Genomic DNA, 22,454 nt, shown 5'->3' with positions numbered 1-22,454 from the left:
ATACTAAGATAGAATTATAATTAAATAATACAATAATCTAGGTCTAAAGTCCTAAGCCTTTTGCCTAAAGTACTGTAATACTGTAATGTTTTCAGGACAACTGCATGACGGTATTTAGAACACCCTTTAGGTCTAATCATGGCGGACTACTGTGTTTAAAACAATTTCACAAGAGACGCTATTTCATGCTTCATTTTTTCCCGTTTCATTTTTACACGAGTAATATTTAGAAAATAATGAATAGTTAATAATTTAATTGATACATTATCTAGACTCTATATCTAGTTATTTGTTTTAATTTATTTATGATGCCAAAATTTTAAAAATATTTGATTGAGGCTTTCATAATTTAGTAAATTTAGATCTACTCCAGCTTTTCATTTTCAGCTTTTGTCTGTGAGAAGTGAGATGGAAGTGAAAAAATCCTGAAAAAAGTTGAAGATTTCTAGACTAGATCTAGAGAAATCTAGGTTTAGCCTACTATTCTAGATCTATATTCAATATTCTAGTGAATAGTCACTAAATAAGGGGTGTCCATCATAAAGAGTGTTGGTAACTAAATTGCGAGATGGTGAGGCAGTAGAGTGTAGACTGTAGAGTAAATAAAACGAAGTGACTACTCGGAAGAAGATTTTTCTCCCCAACATCTCCACTTAGTTAGGGCTAGAATTAGGGATAGGGTTGGGGATAGGTTTAGTGATAGGGTTAGGGTTGGTATTAGGGTTCTGAGGTTGTAAACACACGCATGCGCAGTACCATCGAAAACATCGCCGCGATGGCAAATCGTAGTTTTTCTCCATTGTGCATAATAAAATTGGGAGAAATCTGAGAAGGGTGTGAAAACCGCTGGTCAGTGACATAATTTTTGTGTTGCATCTTACCTCCATCTGATACTTATGCTGGGTGGGGATAAAATGCAAATATGTCTGCAAAAATTATACTACACCCCATTTACAATGAATTTTGATGTTTTGTTTGTATTGTTTTAAGTTTTAAATTACTATTTTTCCGTTGCTTGACATGCGGAAGATATATCAATTTCTTTCTTTTGTTTAGAATACCAAAGCCTCCTGATATATTGCCTTTAAACATCACCATATTATTACCACCGCCTATGATTTTTCATAGTATTAATATCAATTTTGTTGATTTTTAAAAATGCTTAGGCCTTGAATTTTAAATATAGAGGCCTACTTCTAGAAATAGACTGAAATGAGTTTTTCAAAAAATGTGGGCAGGTGATCATTGCAGCAACATGTTATGGTTCTTTAATACTAGACAGAAAACAGAAACTAGAAATTGAATTTTAGTTATTTTGCAAAAAAATATTGTTTTTGATAATCGTAGCCAGACTCACTATATTTTAAATTGAATTATTTACCCTTTTAAAAAGAACATAATATTCTAGGAATATTTAGATACATTTTCAGTAATAAAATATGGATGAAAATACGATAAATTCACTAACATACACTGTTGACTCTCTAACACCACTAGTACATAGTAAGTCAGGATCCTGTGAGCTGAAGCTGGCAGAGCAAACAAAAATTCCTAAATAGTTTAAGATTAATATAGCATTAACGATAGTTAAACCAATAATGTTGTAACCGCCAAAATTGTAAGAGTTTTTTTTAAAAGAAATTTGAGCTAAAACTACTAAAATTAAGCTGTTTATCAAAACTAGCATAGTAAACTTTACAAATAATGAATTTAACAATCCCCCTTTATTAGTAGTAATCTTAGTACTGTCTTCATTCATATTGTATTTCCTGATTAAACCCATCATATTTGAAAGTATTAAAAGTTAAAATGTTTACTTCGTGGAAATGTTTAAAATTTTATCTTTTCCAAAGTAAAATATACTTAGATTTCATCTTTCATAATAAATTGAACTTTTTGGTTCAGGTTTTATTATTGATGTAAAATGCCCCGCAAGCGTCAGAGAACTGAAACTAAAGATGACCGGGAAGAGTCCCCAGGTCCATCACAAGTGAAAAGAAAGAGAAAAGTTTTAAACTATGACCCTGTAAGTAAACATCTCTTACAGTACAATTAATTGTTCAGATTTAATGTCCTGATAAATAGTATATATTTGCTTTTGCGTACAATTTTTTTTTTTAAAAAAATATTTGTTCAATTATTGCTGATAAGGTCAAAATGTGTAATTTATTGTATTCCAATAATAGTCTTTTTGCAGTTTTATCAAAGTTTAAAAGTTCATGTTATTTTACTTGGTTGTTATCTCTCATACTTTAAATAGTTACGTTCAAATTTGTTTTTAAAAACTCACTTTAAACCTAACGTAATAATCTTTTTTTTTTTCAAAATCAGCATGATATAATTCATGAGCTGTATGATACAATACGCAATCACAAATCTGAAGATGGAAGGCTTTTGTGTGAAGCATTTATACGGGTTCCAAAGCGTAGAACAGCAGCTGATTACTATGATGTTGTTAGCACCCCAATAGATCTTTTGAAAATTCAGCAAAAAGTCAAAACAGACAGCTATGACTATGTAGATCAACTTAGTGCTGACGTTTTGCTAATGATCAATAATGCAAAAGCTTACTACAAGGTACATAATAGTTTAGCTTTTAAGAGCTTTTTAAAAGCTTTTTCATGTATTCAACTGAATTGTATTAGACTTATTTTCATGTTGTAAATTTGTTATGCTAACTTACTAGTTTTTTCTTATTACTGTTTAGTTTCTAATTTATATACAGATAAAAGTATTTGATTTTTGTTCTCAGAAAACTTCTCAGGAATACAAAGATGCATGTGATCTTTTAGAATTATATGAAGAAACAAGAGCAGATTTGGTTGAGGCTGTGTTTGGAACTGGAGACAAAACAGAAAGACTGCCAAGAAAGGGATCTGCAGCAAAGGAGGTCTCTGAAATAGTACAGGATGATGCTAGTGAAGAGGTTAGTGAAAAATGTATAGTTTTCACATAATGTTTAATGTTAGAGTTAAGAAGATTTTTTTATCAAGTAGCAAGAATAAGTATTTGTGTAATTTACATACAAAATGTGTTTTGTCATATTCATGAACACAGTTATTAAAATGTATTCATATATTTGCTTCTGAAATTTGCAGTGATAGTTAATTTTAATATTGTTTTACTTTACTTAAGTGTGATGACGATGAGGATGATGAAGATGAAGACGATGCAGTAGAAGAGGATACCAGAAACGTGAGCAGTGCTAGTAAATACAGAGAAAGAACCCTCAGTATGTCTGATGAGCTTGCTGATGACCTTGAACAACTCTTTGCTGCCATCGTAACAACCAAAGATGGTGATAGAGATATTAGTCAGGCATTTCAATTGCTACCACAGAGATCAGTATGCAAATATTTTTTTTAATATCATAATTCTTAAAACTATATTTTGACTTTTTTTATGAGGCTTGATAAATGTATTTCTAATTTGAATTTATTTCTAGAAATTTGTAATGGTTAAATTGGCAATTTTTGCCTACATCAGTATTTTTAATCATTTTTTTTTTGCATGAGACTGTAAACTGATTTTTTAAAGCTTTAAACATTTAGTAATATAATGAAGTGTATTAAAAATAACCATTGTATTCTAACTTTTCAACAGAAATATCCACAGTATTATGAAGTTATCAAGCAACCCATTGATCTGAAAATCATTGCTACAAAAATTCAAGAAATGAAATATACCAGTTTGGATGCTTTAGAAAAGGATCTTTTGTTGATGGTCAAAAATGCAAAAGCTTTTAATGAGCCAAAATCATTAATATACAGGGTAAATTTAGTAAATTTATAATAAAATATAGTCAATTCAAAGTTTGGAGCTATATGCTGTAAAAATAGTATTATTATTGTGTTTAAGTTAAACATTTATTATATCTTTCTTTAGGATGCTGTTACACTAAAACGGGTGATTACTGAAAGGAAGAGAGAACTGGAGTATAAAAAATCTGGTCATGTCAAATCAAGTGAGAGATTGAGGTATGTCTACTTTTATTTTTTTTTATTGCAAATGACTATTGCAAATCAATGTATTGAATTTGGCGGTTGCTGTTTAGATTTATTACAATAGAAATGTAACCATTAATAAACTGATTTCTACATGTATTTGATACTTACTGAATTTGTAATTCTTTAGCAGAACTAAGGATCGATGTGTGATTCAGAAAATGTCTGCCATATGTGCAGCATTGAAATACCCCTCAGAAGAGGAAGATGAGACTGCTTCTTCCAGTCAGTTTGAAATTGATTCAGAAGCAGAAGGTGGTAGTAATGACCTAGTAGAGGATGACCCTCAGTGGATACTCTATAACCATATAAAAAGCTACACAGATTCAAATGGGGAAACACTGTCTGATCCATTCATTAAACTTCCTAGCAAAAAGTGAGTTTTTCTTACTATTGAATCATACTCTGATCTCCTGCTGAAAGCTTTCTAACCTCACTCATTTTTTTTCATCTTAGCTTTATTTGGATCATGTAGTTAATCAAGATTTCAATAATTTAACTTGCTCATGAACACATTTGATGTTTTTCTAGATTTTATCCAGATTACTATAAGGAAATAAAGAAACCAATGTCATTACAAAAAATTCGATACAAAATCGAGGTATGATTTATCCACCCTCTTATTAATTATGCATTAATTGTATCTTTTCACTCTTTTCTTTTACGTATTTAAACATTCTCTTGTAAAAAAATTCAAAATTTAAAACCAAATAGGAAAAATGTAATCTTCCATCAAATTTGTGATATTTTCTTTCAGATGAACATGTATGAAACTGTTCTAGATTTGGCTCATGATTTTAATCTCATGTTTGAGAATGCAAAGAAATATAACCAGGATGAGTCACAGATTCATAAAGTTAGTATATATGACTTCTACATTAAAAAAAAAGGCTGATAAAATCTACAAAAGATTTTAAAGAAAATATGTGTCACAGTTTTAATTCATTACTTTAAAATTATCTCTTAACAGTTTGCTGTTAAACTTAAAAGGGTGATGATTGAGAAATGCAAGGAATTAGAACCAGAGTTGATGGTAATTTATTTATTTATTTTTATTTTGTGCCTAAAAGCCAAAAAAAAAAATGCCTTTATTGCATTGTTATATTTTTACTTTAATTACAATTGGATGATTGCAAGACATTTTAGTTTGTATTTCTTAATAACATAAAAAAACCTCTTTAATAGCTGCATCACCTCATTCACCACTAAATTCCACTCATTCACACCAACAGTGTACCAAACTTTCAGCTATACGTACCTCAAATACCTACACCTAAGTCAAAAAACATTTAGTACAAATCACGATGGGGAAGGATAGCAGCAATAAATGTTGATAATTGACAGATTAAGATGTCATATTCGGTTTAATTTTTTTAAAGAGGGTTATATCATTGTTTTATAATGGAAAATATTTGAACTAATAGGATACTATTGAATATACAGGTAGACATTACAATTTAGATTGTACCATCATTATAAAAGTATTTTTTAAGACCTAGAGGTTTTGTTTGTACAATTTTCATAAACCTTACAGTATTTGACCATACATCTTCACATATCGATAAGCTCAATAAATATATTATATTTATCAATGCAATTCACACTTAAGTCATTTCTGAGTTAATAGATATGAAATGACATGTAAAAACCAATGAGGCAAGACAGAAAAAACAAAGATAAATTATATGTTAATAATAAGTAGAGGAATATCATTGCACATTTTATCTCTTATTTGTTTGGTTGCAATCAGCTTTGTTCTTGCATAGTTTGATATCACCTTAGTATTTTTTAAACCAAAAACCCATGTTTGTATTAATACAAAATAGTCTTTAAAAATAACTTCTTCAAAACAGAATATATGTGAAGGTGCTTAAACTAAAAAATAAATAAACACTTAATGTGAGATGCATAAAGTGCCATAGATATAATTATTTGTATCATATTTTCAAACCATCAGTGGCTGTTTTCCATTAAAATGATTGCCTGAAAAGAATGACTGATTTATATAAGCTTTAGATCCATAAATATTGACCAGATCAACATATTACCTTGAAATTGAATTTTAAAAATTTAGTTTGCTTAGTTTATTTTTACAAAAGATAACAGCATAGCATTGTAGGTAGCTGCAATATAATTTTCACCCATATTTTAAGTACTAAACATATAATTATAGTATTACTTCTAGCTACTTTTTTTCTACAAAAGTAAGCAGAACTTAAATAACATTGTCAAAAGATGGTCTCTGATTGTCTTCTTGGTACTCAGGAAGAATTTATTGAAGAAATGGCAAATATGGTTAATGTTGAAGAGGAAGATGAAGAAGCAGAGAATAGTATAACAGGGGTGAGTTACCTACCTACCCAATCCTTTGCCCCAGCCATTTTTTATATTAAACTGTGCACTAGATGGATGCTTTTTCTCATTGGCTGCTTTGTTTTTGTATACTGTTGTAAGCATGAGCCAACATCAACAAAAATTCAGAAAGTTAATCAAGAATATTAACTTTTTCTTTCATAACTAAGCTTTTAATAAATAGTTTAGAAACAGCAGAATCAGTGGATTTTTTAATTAAAAATAATAGCAAACATTTTTAATCAGCCAAATAAAAATAAATCCTATAGTATTAAACTTTATGGATTTGACTTTTACAACACAGAATTGTTTGTCTTCAGATGCTCTGTGAAAGATTAGAATGTTATTTTCTTTCATGCCTTTAATTAAAATTTAAAGGGTTAGTTACCATCTGTATTGAAATATTTTTGCCTGTATAAATTTGTTTCGCCATAGTTTGATTTTTGCAAAATTTTTGCATCTACAGTGTCCCACTCATTTATTGAATTATTTTTTATTAAGTGGTAGTCTCATTGATAATTTTGGATACAATAGTAAAGCAGTCCTTTTCAAAGTAATATTTATTTTCTTTTGAATCAAATAGTAGGCTTATATTTTGAATACAAGTGTAAAGTACAAGTTGAAGAGTACAGTTGTCAGTCATGTACCAAATTTCCAATTTAAACATTGTCTGCATCTTCTGCTTTATATTTGCTTTCTTTCATCAGTGTAGTTGGTATGTTGTTTTAGATATTAACAAACTAACAGGCCTTAACCATCTAAACATACAGTAACTAAATGTCAGGGTTTTTTGAAAGTGTGTGCCCCTTTATAATATTAAATTTGCATTGCAAAAGAAACTAAAAATTAATTTTATAACTTTTGTTTTATTTTCACTAAGTTTTTATAAAATTATTTGTTGAAAAGAGATCATTTTAGTTTTGTATAATTAACCATTATTTCCAGTTCAGGTTAATAGAAAATGTGCATTGATAAACCTCATAATTAAAAAACAATTTTCTATGAGAATAAAACACCTAATTGAAAAATGTATTTAAACATACAATGTAAAACTTGGGATATAAAAATCTTAGTTATCTGTGTAGTTCTAAAAACTATGTCAAACTTTCTTATAAGATGCACCTCTTTGTACTTTAAAAAATTAATTTCATATTCTGTTGTATATTGTAAATAAAGTAAAAATGATTTTTCAAGTGTCAAATCAGTAAGGTCAAATACATTGCTGTATGTACAGTCAATTTTTAATTTGTGAATATAGATAAGCTAAGAAAAAAAATAATTTTCAATTTACAGATCATTGATAGAATTAACATGACTGTCATTTGCAAAAGCAAAATTATGTGATAAAAATTGTTTATTAAGCAACTAAAAGGTTGAATATAATTTTGCATGAAATAAATCTGAGTGACAATCAAAATGTAGATGTCCTACATGACCAAATATATTCATCTTGCTATGGATATATTTGCTTTTTACATAACATTATACACAGCTTCTTAAAAATAATTTATTTGTTAATTAGTACTGCTTAGCTAAAACACTATTAAGATTAATTTTAAAGCTATTATTTTCAGGATTTATTGTACTTCATATGATATTTTTTGCTTTATCAATCTTATTTTAATATCTAAAAAAATTTCATATGTTTATGGTTCAGCTATGAAATTAGTTCTTTTAAATGTTACTATTCTAAATATTTTGAATATTCTGAACTGGTTTAAGGCATTAATTATATTTGAGTGTGTGATGTTAATAATGATCCAGACTTTGGTGTTGCAGAAAGATGATGAGGATTTAACATTGGAGACACCCACAACAGTTGGGCGTGGCAGAGGCCGTAAGTCAAGTCTTGCTATCAATAGCACACCAGATAGCGACAAAAAGAAGTCACACAAGCGAGGAACAGATGACAACTTAAAGAAAAGACTGAAAACACTTTTCTCAACAGTTTATGATTACAGTGTAAGATTTGATACTTGTTGCGCTCTGAATCAAATAAATGTTCCCATAAAAGTTTAATAGTAATTCACCAATCAAAATATTCATTATTAAAAGGCTAAAAGAGCGGCTTTTTTAAAATCACTAATTGAACAAAAATGTATTTCTTTATTTAACTTTTTCCCAGGATGTAAATGGCCGTCTTTTGCGACCAATTTTTATGGTTCTCCCATCTCGTAAAGATTACCCAGACTATTATCAAGTGATCATGGAGCCAATAGATTTGACAATGATTGACTCAAAACTTAAAGCAGATAAGGTTTGTTTGTTACTTTAAAATTTTCAACTTAACATTAGTTTTGAACATTCAGCTTCTCAAAAAAGACATCAGTTTTTGTAATCTTCTTCACTTAAAAATTCTTATACTAAACTTAACCAGCTAATGATTAATACAAAATATACTTATCAAATCTTATATTTTACCTTTCTTGCTTTACCTAAAGTACCCCAATGAACAGACACTATTGTCAGATTTTGAGCTTATGTTCAACAATGCTAGACATTACAATGAGGAAGGATCACAGGTATATCAAGATGCTAACACATTGGATAGGGCATTGAGAACAAAATGGAAACAGTTGGCAGCAAAAACAGGCAGTGGCAGACGGTAAGTGAACAGCATCATATTTATTATTTCCCTGATCCTGATATAACATAGGAACCTACATGAATATTATTCTTCATCCTACTATTCTTATTTACTGTTAGTTTTACCTAATGCAAATTTGAGATAGTAAAAGCAATCGAATAATAATTTTTTGTATTGTTTAGCTCCAAGTTCTCTGAATGCAACCCACTATCAGAAAAACTTCAGGAACTGTATGAAAGTGTAAGAGATTATCAAGACAGGGCCGGGCGTGCTTTATCTTCTCCATTTATTAAACTTCCCAATAAAAATGTAAGGAGTTACAAAAAGACATTTAGTTGAACATTAGACTTGTTATTTGAATATTTTATAAAACAATTAAACAATAGCCAACAAATACAACACATTTAAAAAAAAATCCAAGTTTATAATTGTGTACATTTTTTGGCTTAAACTATGGTTTTGGTTGAAAGGATTACCCTGACTACTATGAGGTCATCAAGCGTCCTATTGATATGTTGAGGATTCAGCAAAAGATGATGTCATCGCAGTATGAAAGTGTTGAAGACATGGTGGCTGACTTTGTTCAAATGTTTGACAATGCCTGCAAATACAATGAGCCAGACTCCGTTATTTATAAAGTAGGCCTCCCTTTTTATAAAAATTCTTCATACTTTGTTCACAAAAATTTGTAATTATTTATTAAAATGCATATTTATGATTTAAAAAAAAAACAACTTTTAAACATCTTTAAAGGATGCCCTAGCTCTTCAGAGAGTGTGTTTCCAGAAAAAACTGGAGCTGATGTCTGATTGTATGAATAATGTCCCAGATGTTAAGGCACTAACTCAAGAGCTGATGAAAAATCTGTTTATATCTACAGTTAGCCATGAGGTTGGTTTTTTTTTTAACAAAAGTATATTTGCTAACATCACATGAAAATAGCAGAGCAGTTGCTATAATAGAAATTTTTAAAAACTTGTTTGAAAATAAAAAGCACTCTAAAGTCTAATTCTTTTTACCTTGGAAGGATGATGAGGGACGATGCTATACAGATTCTTTTGCTGAACTCATTGAAAAAGATAAAAGTCTGCAATTAAGTGGAGAACTAGCTGAGTAAGTTTAACTTATTTTATAATTTGTTTTTCATATATATATATTTATATATATATATATATATATATATATATATATATATATATAGTCATCATCACCAGGGGCCACAAAGGGGTGCAACTACACATTTCCAGCAGACTCGGTTTTGGGCTGCTCCCTTAATCTGTGCCCATGTGAGCCCAGCTGTTTTCGCCTCTTCTTTAACCGTTCTTTTCCATGTTTTCTTTGGCCGGCCCACTTTCCTTTGTCCCTGGGGATTCCAGTCCATAGCATGTTTTGCGATGTTTTCTTTTTCTCTTCTTAACGTGTGTCTAATCCATCCCATTTAGGGGGCCTTGATATTTTTCTCTATTGGCTGTTGCTTTAAAATTTGCCACAGGTATATGATATATATAGTATTACCTGTTAATTTCTGTTTGATTTTTATTTTCTGACAGACGTCCATTAACTTTTGACCAGATCAAAAGAAATCTTGATAAGGTGAGAAGTTTAACATAATTTGATAATTTACATTTTTTGCATTTGTTTTAAATTATAGATATTTTGAAAAAATAGTCTAAAAACTAAGGAGGTGAGATTAAAAAATTAAGCCAGTTTGAATTTACATTTTTTTTAAGCTCAAATTTGTAACCTATATAATTCAAACCAAGAATGATTAGACAAAACAAAGAAAACATATAAAAGGGGTTTTCAGTTCCATTTTTAGGGCTTAAATAAAACCATGTTTTATATTTTATTTTTAAGGGTCGGTATAGAAGAGTTGACAGATTTCAGGAAGACATGTTTAAGGTTTTTGAACGTGCAAGAAAGAACAGCAGAACTGATTCACAGGTATTTTATTTTGGTACTTACAGTTCAGCAACATCAGTAATGAGTATTTGTTCTAATTTTTGTTAGATGTAAATAGTCATATATATATATAGGTAAAACTAAATTTAAAAGTTAGTTATTGTTTTTAAACATACACGTGCTTTAATATTCTCTTATAAAACAAGCATTTTATACTGAATGTTAGAAATTTTTGTTTTAAAATATACTCATCCTTTAATATTGTATTTTACAAAACAACACATTTAATACTGAAATACAACTTTTAATCATTTGTCTTACAGTTGTATGAAGATGCAGTTGAGATGCAAATCTTCTTTATCAAGACTAGGGATGAATTGTGTAAGAATGGTGAAATGCTTTTAACACCTGCCCTTAGTTACACAGAACGCCACCTTTCATTAGCTTTAGAGTTGGAACAGAAGGAAAAACAAGAGCAGGAAAAGCTTGAAGATGAGGAAAAAAAGAAGGTTTCTGAAGAAAAAATGGAGGAAGAAAAGGTATGCTGTAGCTAATGCTCTCATCCTATCATTTAACAATAATTCTTCAACTCAATTTTCATTTTCTTTGTTTAAATACACTTGAAAAAATCTTTTCCTTCAATTAGTCTCAGGATCCTGAAGGGGCTACTACTGATGAAGAAAGTGAATACAAGGGTCAGATTTATGCTAAAGGAGATTTTGTTTACATTGACTCAAGGTACGGTGAATGGTTTTTTTCATCACCATGGTTTCATCATAGTTTTAAAAACTAAGTATTTTATAAGATATTTGTGTAAAGTGATGAAATAATGTGATTTACAGGGACACTCCAGATCCTCATATCATGGCTATAGAAAGCTTTGGTGTAGACAACACAGGGCAGAAAGTCATCAAAGGCAATTGGTTTTACAGACCAGAGGAAACATACCACTTAGCAACTCGAAAGTTTTTACAAAAGGTTTTTAAATGCTACTTTAAATGGCGGTTCTAACTGCCTAGAGATTTAAATAAAGAAATGTTCCAAAAAAAAAAAAAAATCTTCTGTCATTTTGTCTCATATGCATTTGATGATTGATGTTTTTTATATCTTAAAAACCACACAGGAAGTATTTAAGAGTGACACAAGCCATGGAACACCTCTCTCTGAGATAGTCGGTCGCTGCTGTGTCATGTTTGTCAAGGACTACTTTAAAAGTAAACCTGAGGTACTATTCATTTTATAAATTTTACAAGCTTAACTAATCTGCAAAAGTAAAAAGTTGACTATTTCTTTGACTATAATACCATCCCAAATTTAGGTTGAAGCTTACTACTTAACATTTACTAAATATTCATTTAGCTTTAAAAGCAAGTTTTTGTTTCATTCCAACATTAATCTTGTATACAGAGTTTATATCTTCTTATATGAGTAGCAATAATTAGACTTAAGTTTTAAGTGTGACTTTAATATTTTAAATATTTAATGACTAATAAAATATCACACAGATTTTATATTAATTGTAAATGTTTCTATATTTCTAAAATGTTTTGTGCTATGAACTTATAACTTTTGAAACAATTGACTTTAAATTTTGGAATTGTAGAATATCCCAGACAAAGACGTCTATGTTTGTGAATCACGATACAGTGTTCGAAACCGGTGTTTCAAAAAAATAAAGGTCAGGATTGTATTGTATCTATTAAATTGAGTAACACTGTTCTATATTTTAGCTTATGCTGATGGTGTAAGAATATAAATAAAAATTAACTTACCAATTAACTTAAGGATTTTTATTGGTATAGATTTAAATGAAGTTTAAATTTTCTTTTGTTTTAGTACTGGCATATTCCTGTGAGCAAGAATCTCAATTTTGTTCCTCGTGAAATTCCCTTGATGCCAGTGAGAGTGGCATCTGTGTTTGCTGACAAATCAAGCAGTGATTGTACTTTAGATGACAGTGACACTATAATTGATAAAAAAAGAGAGGTAGCTTTAGTTTCAAACATTTGTTTTGTAGGTTGCTAAATTGGCTAATGTTAATAAATTAAGATGGTTTATCAAATAGTTTTAAACATTATAAATGTATATTTAAAAAGATATTTTTCTACATGTTTGTTTGTATAGGATTCTAACTATAAAATGCTTTTGTTTTGTTTTAGTCTGTTCCTTCAGAAGTGGAAAATGAAGATGGAAATATTTACTATGACCAGTATGTGTGTGACATGGGTTGTTTCAAATTAGGTTAGTGCAGTAATCATAAATCATCCATCTCTAGCTGCTATAGTTCTCATCACTTTGTCAGTCAATTGTTCTATTTATGTTAATATTTATATATGACAAAAATGATTTTAAACATAAAAGTGAATTGTATGTCATAGAATTATTTTTTAAATATATGTGATCTTTTTTAAAAAGAATAAATTAACCTGTATTGAAATATTTTTTCCCAGTGTTATCATGGTTTGTTTTTAAAAAATATAAACCAGAACTTGTTTATTTCCAGGAGATGGTGTTTACATCAATAATCCAGGGGGGCAGCCTGTCATTGCCAGGATTGATAAAATATGGACGGATAATTTGTAAATATCTTTGATATTTCAATTTTATTCCTTTAAGCATTTTTAAATACAGATTATGCAAACTATGGTTATAATAAAAATAGATTAACAAACATTTTTTTTAAAAAAAGAAAATTCTATTTTTGTCTTTGAACAAAATTTTGATAAGAGTATTAAAAGTGATTTAAGTTATAAGTAAAATTTTGATATTTCTTTGAAATTTATAATTTTAATCTGGTGGTCAATTGCACTGCTGTATGAATTTGGATTCAGTTATAGTAATTTTTTTAATTCAGCAGGTTAAATATCAATTATAAAGTGTTTTTTTACTCTCACTGGCAATTCTGATTCAAATGTGTAATATCAACAGGGGAGAAGCTTTTTTTCATTACTCGTTTTTCCTGCGTCCCTCTGAGGTTGAGCATGCACCTACTCGACTTTTCTATAAAAAAGAAGTTTTCCAGTCTTCTCTAGAAGATTGTGCCCTCATCAAAAATATAGTTGGAAAATGTTGTGTTCTTCATATGAAGGATTATTGCTCTAGTGAGTTATTTATTTGTATATGCTTCACTTCTTTACTTTTAGTTTTGATTTCTTGACATCAGCATGTATTACAGATGTTGAGAGAAATTTTTCTTAGAATTAGTTTAAATTTGCTTAGAAATTTTGTTTTGAGATTTATTCCAATGCTATAATTTTTGTTTTGTGTTGAGAATTTGCCTCATTTATTTTGGATGTACTTGTAGGTCGACCAACTGAAATTTCTGAGCATGATATTTACATCAATGAATCAAAGTACCTGGAGGCTGATAAATCCATCAAGAGGCAGAAAATACTAAAAGTAAAGCTCAAATCTCTCATTTCAACTGCTGGAAATCTATAAATAAATCAATGAGCTATGCTAAAGATAATTCAGTTTATTTTCCATAAGAAAAATAGTGAAAGCTTGCCACCCTCAATTACATAGCTTAATCTTGTTTTTGTAGTGGGCTGTTTTGAGAGTTGTAAAATTTTACAGTAATTCTTAAGTGTTGATATTAGATACCCACATTCTAGTGCATGTCACTGAGAGTGGTTTACAAAAATTATTTCCTTCAGATTTTATGGGATTATTTTTTTATTAATAAATATCTATTAGTGTTATACTGAATGTATTTACTTATTTATTTCAGAAATATACATTGTCACCCAAAGTTGTTGATGATGAAATCTACTTCTTTAGGAAGACAATAGTCTTAGGAAAGGTAAAAAAATAAAATATTTAGTACAGCCTAATTTATATGTGCAGTGTTGTTTTAGGGCCTTGTTTATAAAGCATCATCAGCAATAGTCCTCAATTTTATGCAGTTTTCAAAACAGTATCATTATTCAAAGTACAGAAAATTAAAACTGTTATTTGTATATCTAGGAGCCATCACCACTTCTTATGAAGCAAAGTGCAGATGATAGTCTGTTCATTGACACAGAGGATTCACTGGGAGTAGAGCCTGATGCCAGCAATGATGGCATGTCTGTCAGCATGGATGTCCCCAGCCCAGCACCAACCAAATCTCACAAAAAGGTTTGTCCCACACATCAGATGCTTGAACATCCTGTACTTACTATACTGCTCTAACTTAAAGCTTTTTAAATTGTTATGATAATAGTTATATTCACATGCATTATTTTTCAATTTGCAGAAACCAATTAATCCTCGCAGACAACCAAGTGGTTATATTGTATTTGCCGGGGAGATACGAAAACAAATCTCTCAGGACAATCCCAGCTGTTCTTTCGGAGACATTAGCAAGATAGTTGGCACTAAGGTTGTTGATGTTATATTATAATGTATACATTTTTTAGATTTAGGGCTGGATTTAGTTAAAACTGTTTCTCCATAGATTCTCAGTGATACCACCAACCCTAGCAAATATTGAAGCCATTAATAAAATGATACTGCCAACCAATCATTACTCTAGTAGAAAAAATGGCAACAGTTCTAATACTCTTTTTTTTTAAATATAATTTTTGCTGAAAGTATTTTTTTAGTAAAGTTTTAAATGAGAACTAATTTATTTGACTTCAGTGGAGAGCCCTAAGTAAAGCAGAAAAAGATGTGTTTGAAGAAAGGGCGCGTAAAGCTGTAGAAGAATTCAATGCCAAGCTTCCTGAAGCAGATAAGACAATGAATGATTCTATGCGCTCCCAGAGTCCCTGGTCAGACTTTGGAAGTAAGAATTTTTTTATGGGTTTGGTCTATTGGTCCAAAACTTGCTCAACACATTTTATCACATGGATAAAAGAACTTTTTTAAATAAATAATTTTATAAGTTCTTTTATACATTTTAACTCATTCTAATGCAATGATTGTATGTGTCAGTTAATATTTATTTGAGCTTGAATTTGAGTTTTTCTGGCTAAATTAAGGAAAAAAAATGCACATTTAACAAAAGGCTGTTAAGAACAAAATGTCACTTGTTATTTTTTAAAAATCAAATGATGAGACTCAAAGCTAAGATAAAATTCGATGAAAAGTGTTTCCTAAAGTATTGCTTAAGTGTTTTTTTAGCCTTTAGTTTGTTTACATTTTTATGCTTCGGGCATGGTTGTTTCTATTTATAATTACATTTTTATTTTGTTGTTGGTAACTGTTTATTTTGTTTGCTTACTTTTTTATTTCCATCAGGTTTGTTTCATTTTTTGTTTAGTTTTCTTTTCCAAACTTCTTATTGTTTTGTAGCTTTTCCGGCCACCCCTGCACATTCCAACCAACAGGCTAACAATATAGGCTTTACCGGGTTTATCCAGGGTCACGTGACCCCAACAGGTGAGAAACTCAGTTCACTGATAGATAGTTAACAGTGTAAAGCTAAGAGGTGAGAACTTTAGAAAAATGCAAAGAGTTTCAGACTTAAAGGACTTGCATGAACAATGAAATTTTAAAAAAAGGGATAGTAAGGTTGTGTTGGTGATGTGATCTGAGGCTTTGACACTGAACAGATATAGACTAGCAATGATTGTACTGCTCATGGGAAATGAACAGTTTGATTATTTAGTGCTATTTATAGATGACAGGTCCAGTGTATTATAATTATAAGTTGTTTTTTTTTAGCTTAGTGTCAACCCTAGGTCTGGTTCAAGAAATTTCTAAAGCTGGGTGGGCTTAAATTAAAAGATATATCTCTTGGATATTCCTATTCTATTGTGACAATATCAAGCTAAAAATAAATAAATCATAAAGCCATAAGTTAGCTGTTTAGACTGCCCATGTTTTATATTTGCTGTTGTTTTGCCTTTTAAAATAAGCTTTTCTAGGTTTTTTGCATTTTAATGTAACTCTGTTGTGTTATTATGTTAATTATTTTTTATGTTACCATGGTCTTGCTTCATGTAATAGTAAAAAAAACAGTTAAACTAATTATATGACATAATTTTTTAACGTACAACTAAATTGGATTGAACCCTTTAATTTATCAAGCAAAAATATCTGTTATGTTGTTACTAACATAGCTTTTATGTTCTAATGGCACTCCGTATTTTCAGCATTTTTGTTGCAGCATTCTGTTAATATAGCATGAATAATGTTTCAGGCTTAAACAATGGAAGTCCCATGCAGCCTCTGGGTATGGCTAATGGGATCGCATACTCACCACAAGGATACCCTCCCATGCCATATAATGGGCATAACCCTTACCTCATGGGTCAGCTTTCATCTTATACTCTCTGTACTGCATCTAGCCCTATATAACCAAACTTTTTAACCCACAATATTACCCAGCATGGTATGGTATCTCTGAGCACCTCTAATTCAAACTAATTGGTGCTAGGCTGCTAATATTCATGCTATACTAATATCCCTGGGTCTCTTTACAGCATAGCAGAATGCTTATATATTTTTGTCTTCTATTCATTAATACTAAAGATGCAGTGATTTTTTCTAAAATTTATAAATCACTAAAGACTTAAAAATAAATTGCTTAGTAGTATAAAAAAACTAACAAAGGAAATATTTTAGTGCTTTAGCAAAATGTTATTTAAACACTTGTTTTAATAATTTATCAATACCAGCCTTTTAACTTAATGGATATTCTATACAACAAAAAAAATAAACGGTTACAAAGTAACATGTTCTTGAATCTATATAAATGTACATTTTAAAGATGTTTATGCTTGTGTATAGCAAACATGTTCGTCATCCATATGCATGTTAGAATGAATTTTTTGTAACAATCTTTTTCAAAATGATATTTCATTCAAAATATTTAGGTTTCTGCATGGTTAAGTTTCTTCTATCTCTGATTCATCATTGAGTTATCCATATATTAAGACAAACTAGTATTCATGGGCAAATTACTTTTATTTAGTTTATTAAATAATATGTACTAGTATATTTGAACGCTTCTTACAATTAATGGTTAACAATTAATGGGCTTTAATTAATAGTACAAATCTATATGATCTGCTGAATCATTTAAATTAACAAATGAAAATTTTATAATTATATTTTACTGCTCTAATAGTATTTCTTTTTTTATTGCATTAAAACTACACAACTTATTTCTTTTCTTTTTTAAAGAGTGCAATAAAAGTATTTCCTAAAACAGTGTATCACACTAATTTTATTAGTAAATTATGTCTTTCTATTATAATTATATGCTTGAATTTATTACTGCTTGTTTCTCCAGACGTGTTATTGATTTTATGTGCTTTAACATCCACACAATAATTACCAATTAAATCAACTTTTATTTTTGATGACAAATGGTCAAATGGGCCATTGCCAATGTTTTTGATAACACGTGGGCCTTTACCAATATGTTTCTGATAACATGAGTGTCTAGTATCAATATAAGACAAAGATCATAAACAATTTGTTAGTTGAATGAGAAATGTTCAAATTTAATGCTATTTCTGTTAACTTGTGCTACAAGCATGCAAGAAAAACATTTCATCCAACAAATGTTTCTGTTATCTATCACTAGTTAATTCTTGCTTGAGCCATGTTCTTGGACTGTCTGTCCTTGACATGTCAACAGATTCAATGGGCATTTTTAAAAAAAATTGTTAACACAATATGTATTTTCTGTCAAAAATTGTTTGAGGTCGCCATATGCAATCTAAATGTAAACTTTATGCAATCTCAATGTAAACATAGAATTGGTAATGTTATTTAAAATCTAGCATGATGATTCCATGGGTGTGACTTTTTCAAAATTAAAACAAAACAAGGTTATCAATGTATTATTGTTTTTGTTGACAAGGTTCTAAATCTGTATTTCAGTGGGTCAAACTACAGTTCCACAACAGTGCCCTCCCTCGCCAATGTTTGTATCTGTGCCACCAAGAACCCAGAAGTTAATGCACTCAGAAACTTACATCAGGTTTTTTATTTTTATTTCAATGCAGATTGCTGTAAAATATAAGGTTTTTTTTAATGTACCTATCTTTAAAAAATTTGGATAACTTGGTTTGATGCCCTAAAATATTTCCTTTTAAATTATATTTATATTCAATTAAAAATTATCATTCCATTTTAAACAGGTATATTGAAAATCTCAAGTCAGATAATCCAATGATTTCTAATTGGGATAAGGCTCTGATGGCAACTCAGGAAAACACACCAGCTGTGCCTGAATCTAATCTTCCTGGTCAGTGGCTAGCTCATGGAGCTGGTTGTCATGGTAGCATTGCTAGTGCATTGTGGGCACTCAGGGATTTCATGCTCAAGGATGCTCTAAATATTGCTCGAACAGTACCATTTGATGATCTGTAAAATAATTTTGTCTAATTCACTTCCGGCATTAAAACAATCGTAGTGATAGATCTAAATTCATTTAGCAATGTTGTACAAAAAATGTATTCCCTTCCTAATGTTAAATATTTTCTTTTTTCTCTGTGCATTGTAAATATATAAATACACACTTAAATAAAGCTGCACATATTAATGTTGGTTTAATCATCAGCTTTTTATAAACATTTGTTTTCCTTTTTTATCACAACATTTAGCAGTTTTATATTGTAATGCATTTAACCATTCAACTAGTGGGATTCGTATTGATTGCTAAAGCCAAATAGAGCTACAATATGAGCATGATAACACTAATTTAAAAAGGGAAGGATTCTCAAATAATTTTTGGCTATTGATTTGAAAATAAAGTCAATTTGACAAAAGATGAGTCATTAATCTATACAAAAAAGTTTGAATTGGTTTATTCTTTTTTATATTGTGTTCATCACTTTTTGTGCAAGAAATTTAAACAATTTTAAAAATCATTTGTATCACTATTAATGGTAAAAATTAGCATAAATTTGTTGTTTTGCATGTTTGGGTATTTCAGCCAAGCTTATTTGAAGTATCTGCACTATTATTTTTTGCAGATATATTGTCTACTTTGTTTTCTTTATCTTTACCTTTTCTAGTTTTTTGTGCTATCCCTCTCTGAATGACTGAATTATACCACATTTTATCAAGAGATGCTACTTCTGCCCGCAAATCTATGACTTAAACACAGAAAATTAATTGTGTTGACTTTATTGTAGATAGGATTCATGTTTTAAAGCAACTTGGTTGCATCAAACAGTTAACTGAATTTCTTGTGAACACTTTTGTGAATGCTATAAAGTTTTATCCCGCTTGAATATTATCTTTGAGTTAAAGGGTATATATTTTCTGTTCAAGCTATACTTTTGAAGAATTTAGACCATTTAGTGTGGCAATATCTGCATTTATATTTGTTATGAAAACTTTCTGTTGATGTCTTGAATTAATGAATGTCACCAAACATTTCCCTTGATGTTGTATCACTTCTGTTGAATATCCCTGTGACTACAAGTGTACCTTTTCTAGCCACTAAATAATTACACTTTTTCTAATAACACTTGAGCTCTCAATTTTCTTAAATGTGGATTATTATTTTTTAAGTAAAGCCAACTGCTATAAAAATAAACTACTTTTATTTTTAGAGAAAAAATTCTTGATTTCCTATATAGTGTTCCAGTATAGCAAGTCCAAAAAGTCATTTATAGTTATTCATCGATCTCAGGAAAATGATAGTTTGCATTGTGTAAGGTTTTATTAAAATTTCAATTCTTGGTGTCAAGTTTTTTCAGTATTTTTCCAGCCCATGTAAGCAGTTATATAAAATGTGTTTGATGACTGTCACAGATGATGGGAATAAAAATCAAACCAAATGCAGGCAGCAAAGCTCATATCATTCATCAAGTTGTCATTGGTGTAAATATTTATTTAACTTATCTTTCCTTTGTTTAGATATGTTTCAGTATTAAGTGCTTTTCTTATTTCTTGTTTGCCTATTTCTCCAGCATTTCTTGCTGAAAAGTTTTTTTTTTGGGAATAGAAGTTTCTTTTATTTTGATCAGCTTACTCATTCAATTGAGCTTTGAGTTAGTGAAGTGTTGAGTTTTTGCTGAGGATTGAATCTCGTGCTCATTTGAATGTTTTCTTATTACTTAAGTGATAATAAGATAGTAAAAATAAAAAAGTCTAGACTATCATACTAAATGAAAAACTCAGCAGTTCATTTTATTAAGGTGTCTGTATAAGTTCATTAAGTTTTGATGTATTATTGTTTTTGTTAGCCCTAAGATTAATGGTTTAAAGGAGGTCATAGCATTTTTATGATATGATTTACTATACATTTTGGTCTAAAAAAAATGAAGTATAAGTTTAATGCAGCTTGTTGAAAGCATAATTGTTTATACTTATACTGATCTTTTTTTATGTTAAATGTAATTATCTGTTCATCATCTAAGGAAATTAAGCAAAAATCCAAAGTTAGAACACCACAAATGCATTGATTGGTATTAAAAAATAATAGTAAAATAATTTGTGCTAGTAGCAACTTAATATATAGTCCTTAGAAGGAAGGATTGATTTTTACATTAAAATTATTTTTTATCAGGTGTTACTGGTCTAACTACTGAAGAAATTTTTTACCTATCAACAATTCATAAATTGTGAATTTGACACTAACCACCCCCCCCCCCCCCCCCCCCCCACCCCCCAGTGAAAGCAGCTGTTTACAGATGACAATGAAAATATCAAGCAGAAATTATCTCCCCTTAGTTTCAAATAGTTTAAAAACTAATTTATCTGCCCTAATAGCGGTCACTTATTTTAATCTGCTATTGTAAACATTCGGGGTGAACCACAGCTCACCTAACAGGTGGGGATGAGGGTGGTGGCTAAGCTGCGTGGTTTTTTCTATGTCTCCACGAAGAGAATTATATATATATATATAGATACCTGAATGTCTCAGCATCATCATAGGTGTGTTCACCAGTTTCTGCATGTCATATCCAATTGTTGATACTTCTGCTTGGTGATTCTTTGTTACTCAGTGTACTTTTGGTCTATGGCGTTATAGCTTACATATGGCAAGTAACACTTATAGCAGTATATATGTGTATCATAATATGGTGTTTAATCATTTTCATTTCTATTTGGCATTAAATATCTTTATTTATAAAAATAACTTTGTTTATTTCTTTTGGGTTCTCATTATTGTATTAAATCAGTATTTTTATTTAAACTGCTGTTTTATTTACACAATAAAGATTAACAATAATGCGATGGCATTTCATGCACAGTAGAGAGGTAGACTTCTATTCTGAAAGTATAGAATCTGGGTTCAAGTCAGTAGAATGTCCCGGAGTCCACCCAGCTGTGATGGGTACCTAACTCCAGCTAGGGTAAACAAAAGGCGGCTGGGCATAGTGCTGACCACACTATCCCTTCATTTGCCGAGGTATCTGAAGCAGATGAACCCTTCTTCATCTGCATCATGTGTCTTGGGCATGTATGGTAAAAGATGATTTCATGGACACAAGCCTATTGAAACCTATGTTTACCTTTAATTTGATACTAAGTTTAAGTATCAAAGAAAAAACGCTAATCTAGAGAATGTTATTTTGAAAAAAATGCATTTGTCTTTAAATGGCTACTCTCCTAAACTGTTACAGAACTACTCAAAACATCCGGCATGTAAAGGTATGGTGTGGTCAGCACTATGCTCTGCCATCTTTACTTTCACTAATGCTAGTCAAGTACGT

General features: G+C 30.0%; 1 protein-coding gene across 6 annotated transcripts; it reads left to right on the top strand.

Moving 5' to 3' along the window:
• The first annotated feature begins 127 nt into the window (after positions 1-127).
• LOC131944625 (protein polybromo-1) lies at positions 128-21,373 on the top strand. 6 transcript variants are annotated; one of them, XM_059305328.1, is made up of 39 exons: positions 128-219; positions 1,906-2,026; positions 2,332-2,577; positions 2,753-2,926; positions 3,136-3,345; positions 3,604-3,771; positions 3,886-3,977; positions 4,138-4,380; positions 4,536-4,605; positions 4,762-4,860; positions 4,975-5,037; positions 6,270-6,347; positions 8,136-8,318; positions 8,482-8,613; positions 8,798-8,961; positions 9,126-9,252; positions 9,414-9,581; positions 9,697-9,834; positions 9,971-10,056; positions 10,494-10,536; positions 10,801-10,887; positions 11,169-11,384; positions 11,492-11,583; positions 11,688-11,823; positions 11,969-12,070; positions 12,449-12,523; positions 12,682-12,831; positions 13,005-13,086; positions 13,349-13,424; positions 13,774-13,946; positions 14,150-14,244; positions 14,576-14,647; positions 14,812-14,964; positions 15,083-15,208; positions 15,469-15,613; positions 16,123-16,209; positions 16,973-17,083; positions 18,664-18,763; positions 18,924-21,373. In XM_059305328.1, the coding sequence occupies exons 2-39, from the start codon at positions 1,925-1,927 to the stop codon at positions 19,153-19,155; spliced, it is 4,896 nt and encodes a 1,631-aa protein (XP_059161311.1). In that variant the 5' UTR covers positions 128-219; positions 1,906-1,924; the 3' UTR covers positions 19,156-21,373. The 6 variants fall into 6 exon arrangements, with proteins under 6 accessions (XP_059161311.1, XP_059161313.1, XP_059161310.1 ...); XM_059305330.1 differs by having other exon boundaries at positions 4,135-4,380; positions 16,973-17,005; XM_059305327.1 differs by having other exon boundaries at positions 4,135-4,380.
• The last annotated feature ends 1,081 nt before the right edge of the window (positions 21,374-22,454 follow it).

The sequence above is a fragment of the Physella acuta genome, unplaced genomic scaffold, assembly GCF_028476545.2.
Source record: "Physella acuta isolate Inbredline_101_S28 unplaced genomic scaffold, ASM2847654v3 ptg000502l, whole genome shotgun sequence".
NCBI lineage: Eukaryota > Metazoa > Mollusca > Gastropoda > Physidae > Physella > Physella acuta.
This window is presented reverse-complemented; position numbering and strand designations above follow the sequence as displayed.

Excerpts from the sequence above, each read along its gene's own strand:
- LOC131944625 (XM_059305327.1), top strand. The coding sequence starts at position 1,925 with ATGCCCCGCAAGCGTCAGAGAACTGAAACTAAAGATGACCGGGAAGAG. Across the intron at positions 3,978-4,134 it reads AAATCAAGTGAGAGATTGAG|CAGAACTAAGGATCGATGTG; the intron begins GTATGTCTACTT and ends GTAATTCTTTAG. Across the intron at positions 15,209-15,468 it reads GCAAGATAGTTGGCACTAAG|TGGAGAGCCCTAAGTAAAGC; the intron begins GTTGTTGATGTT and ends ATTTGACTTCAG.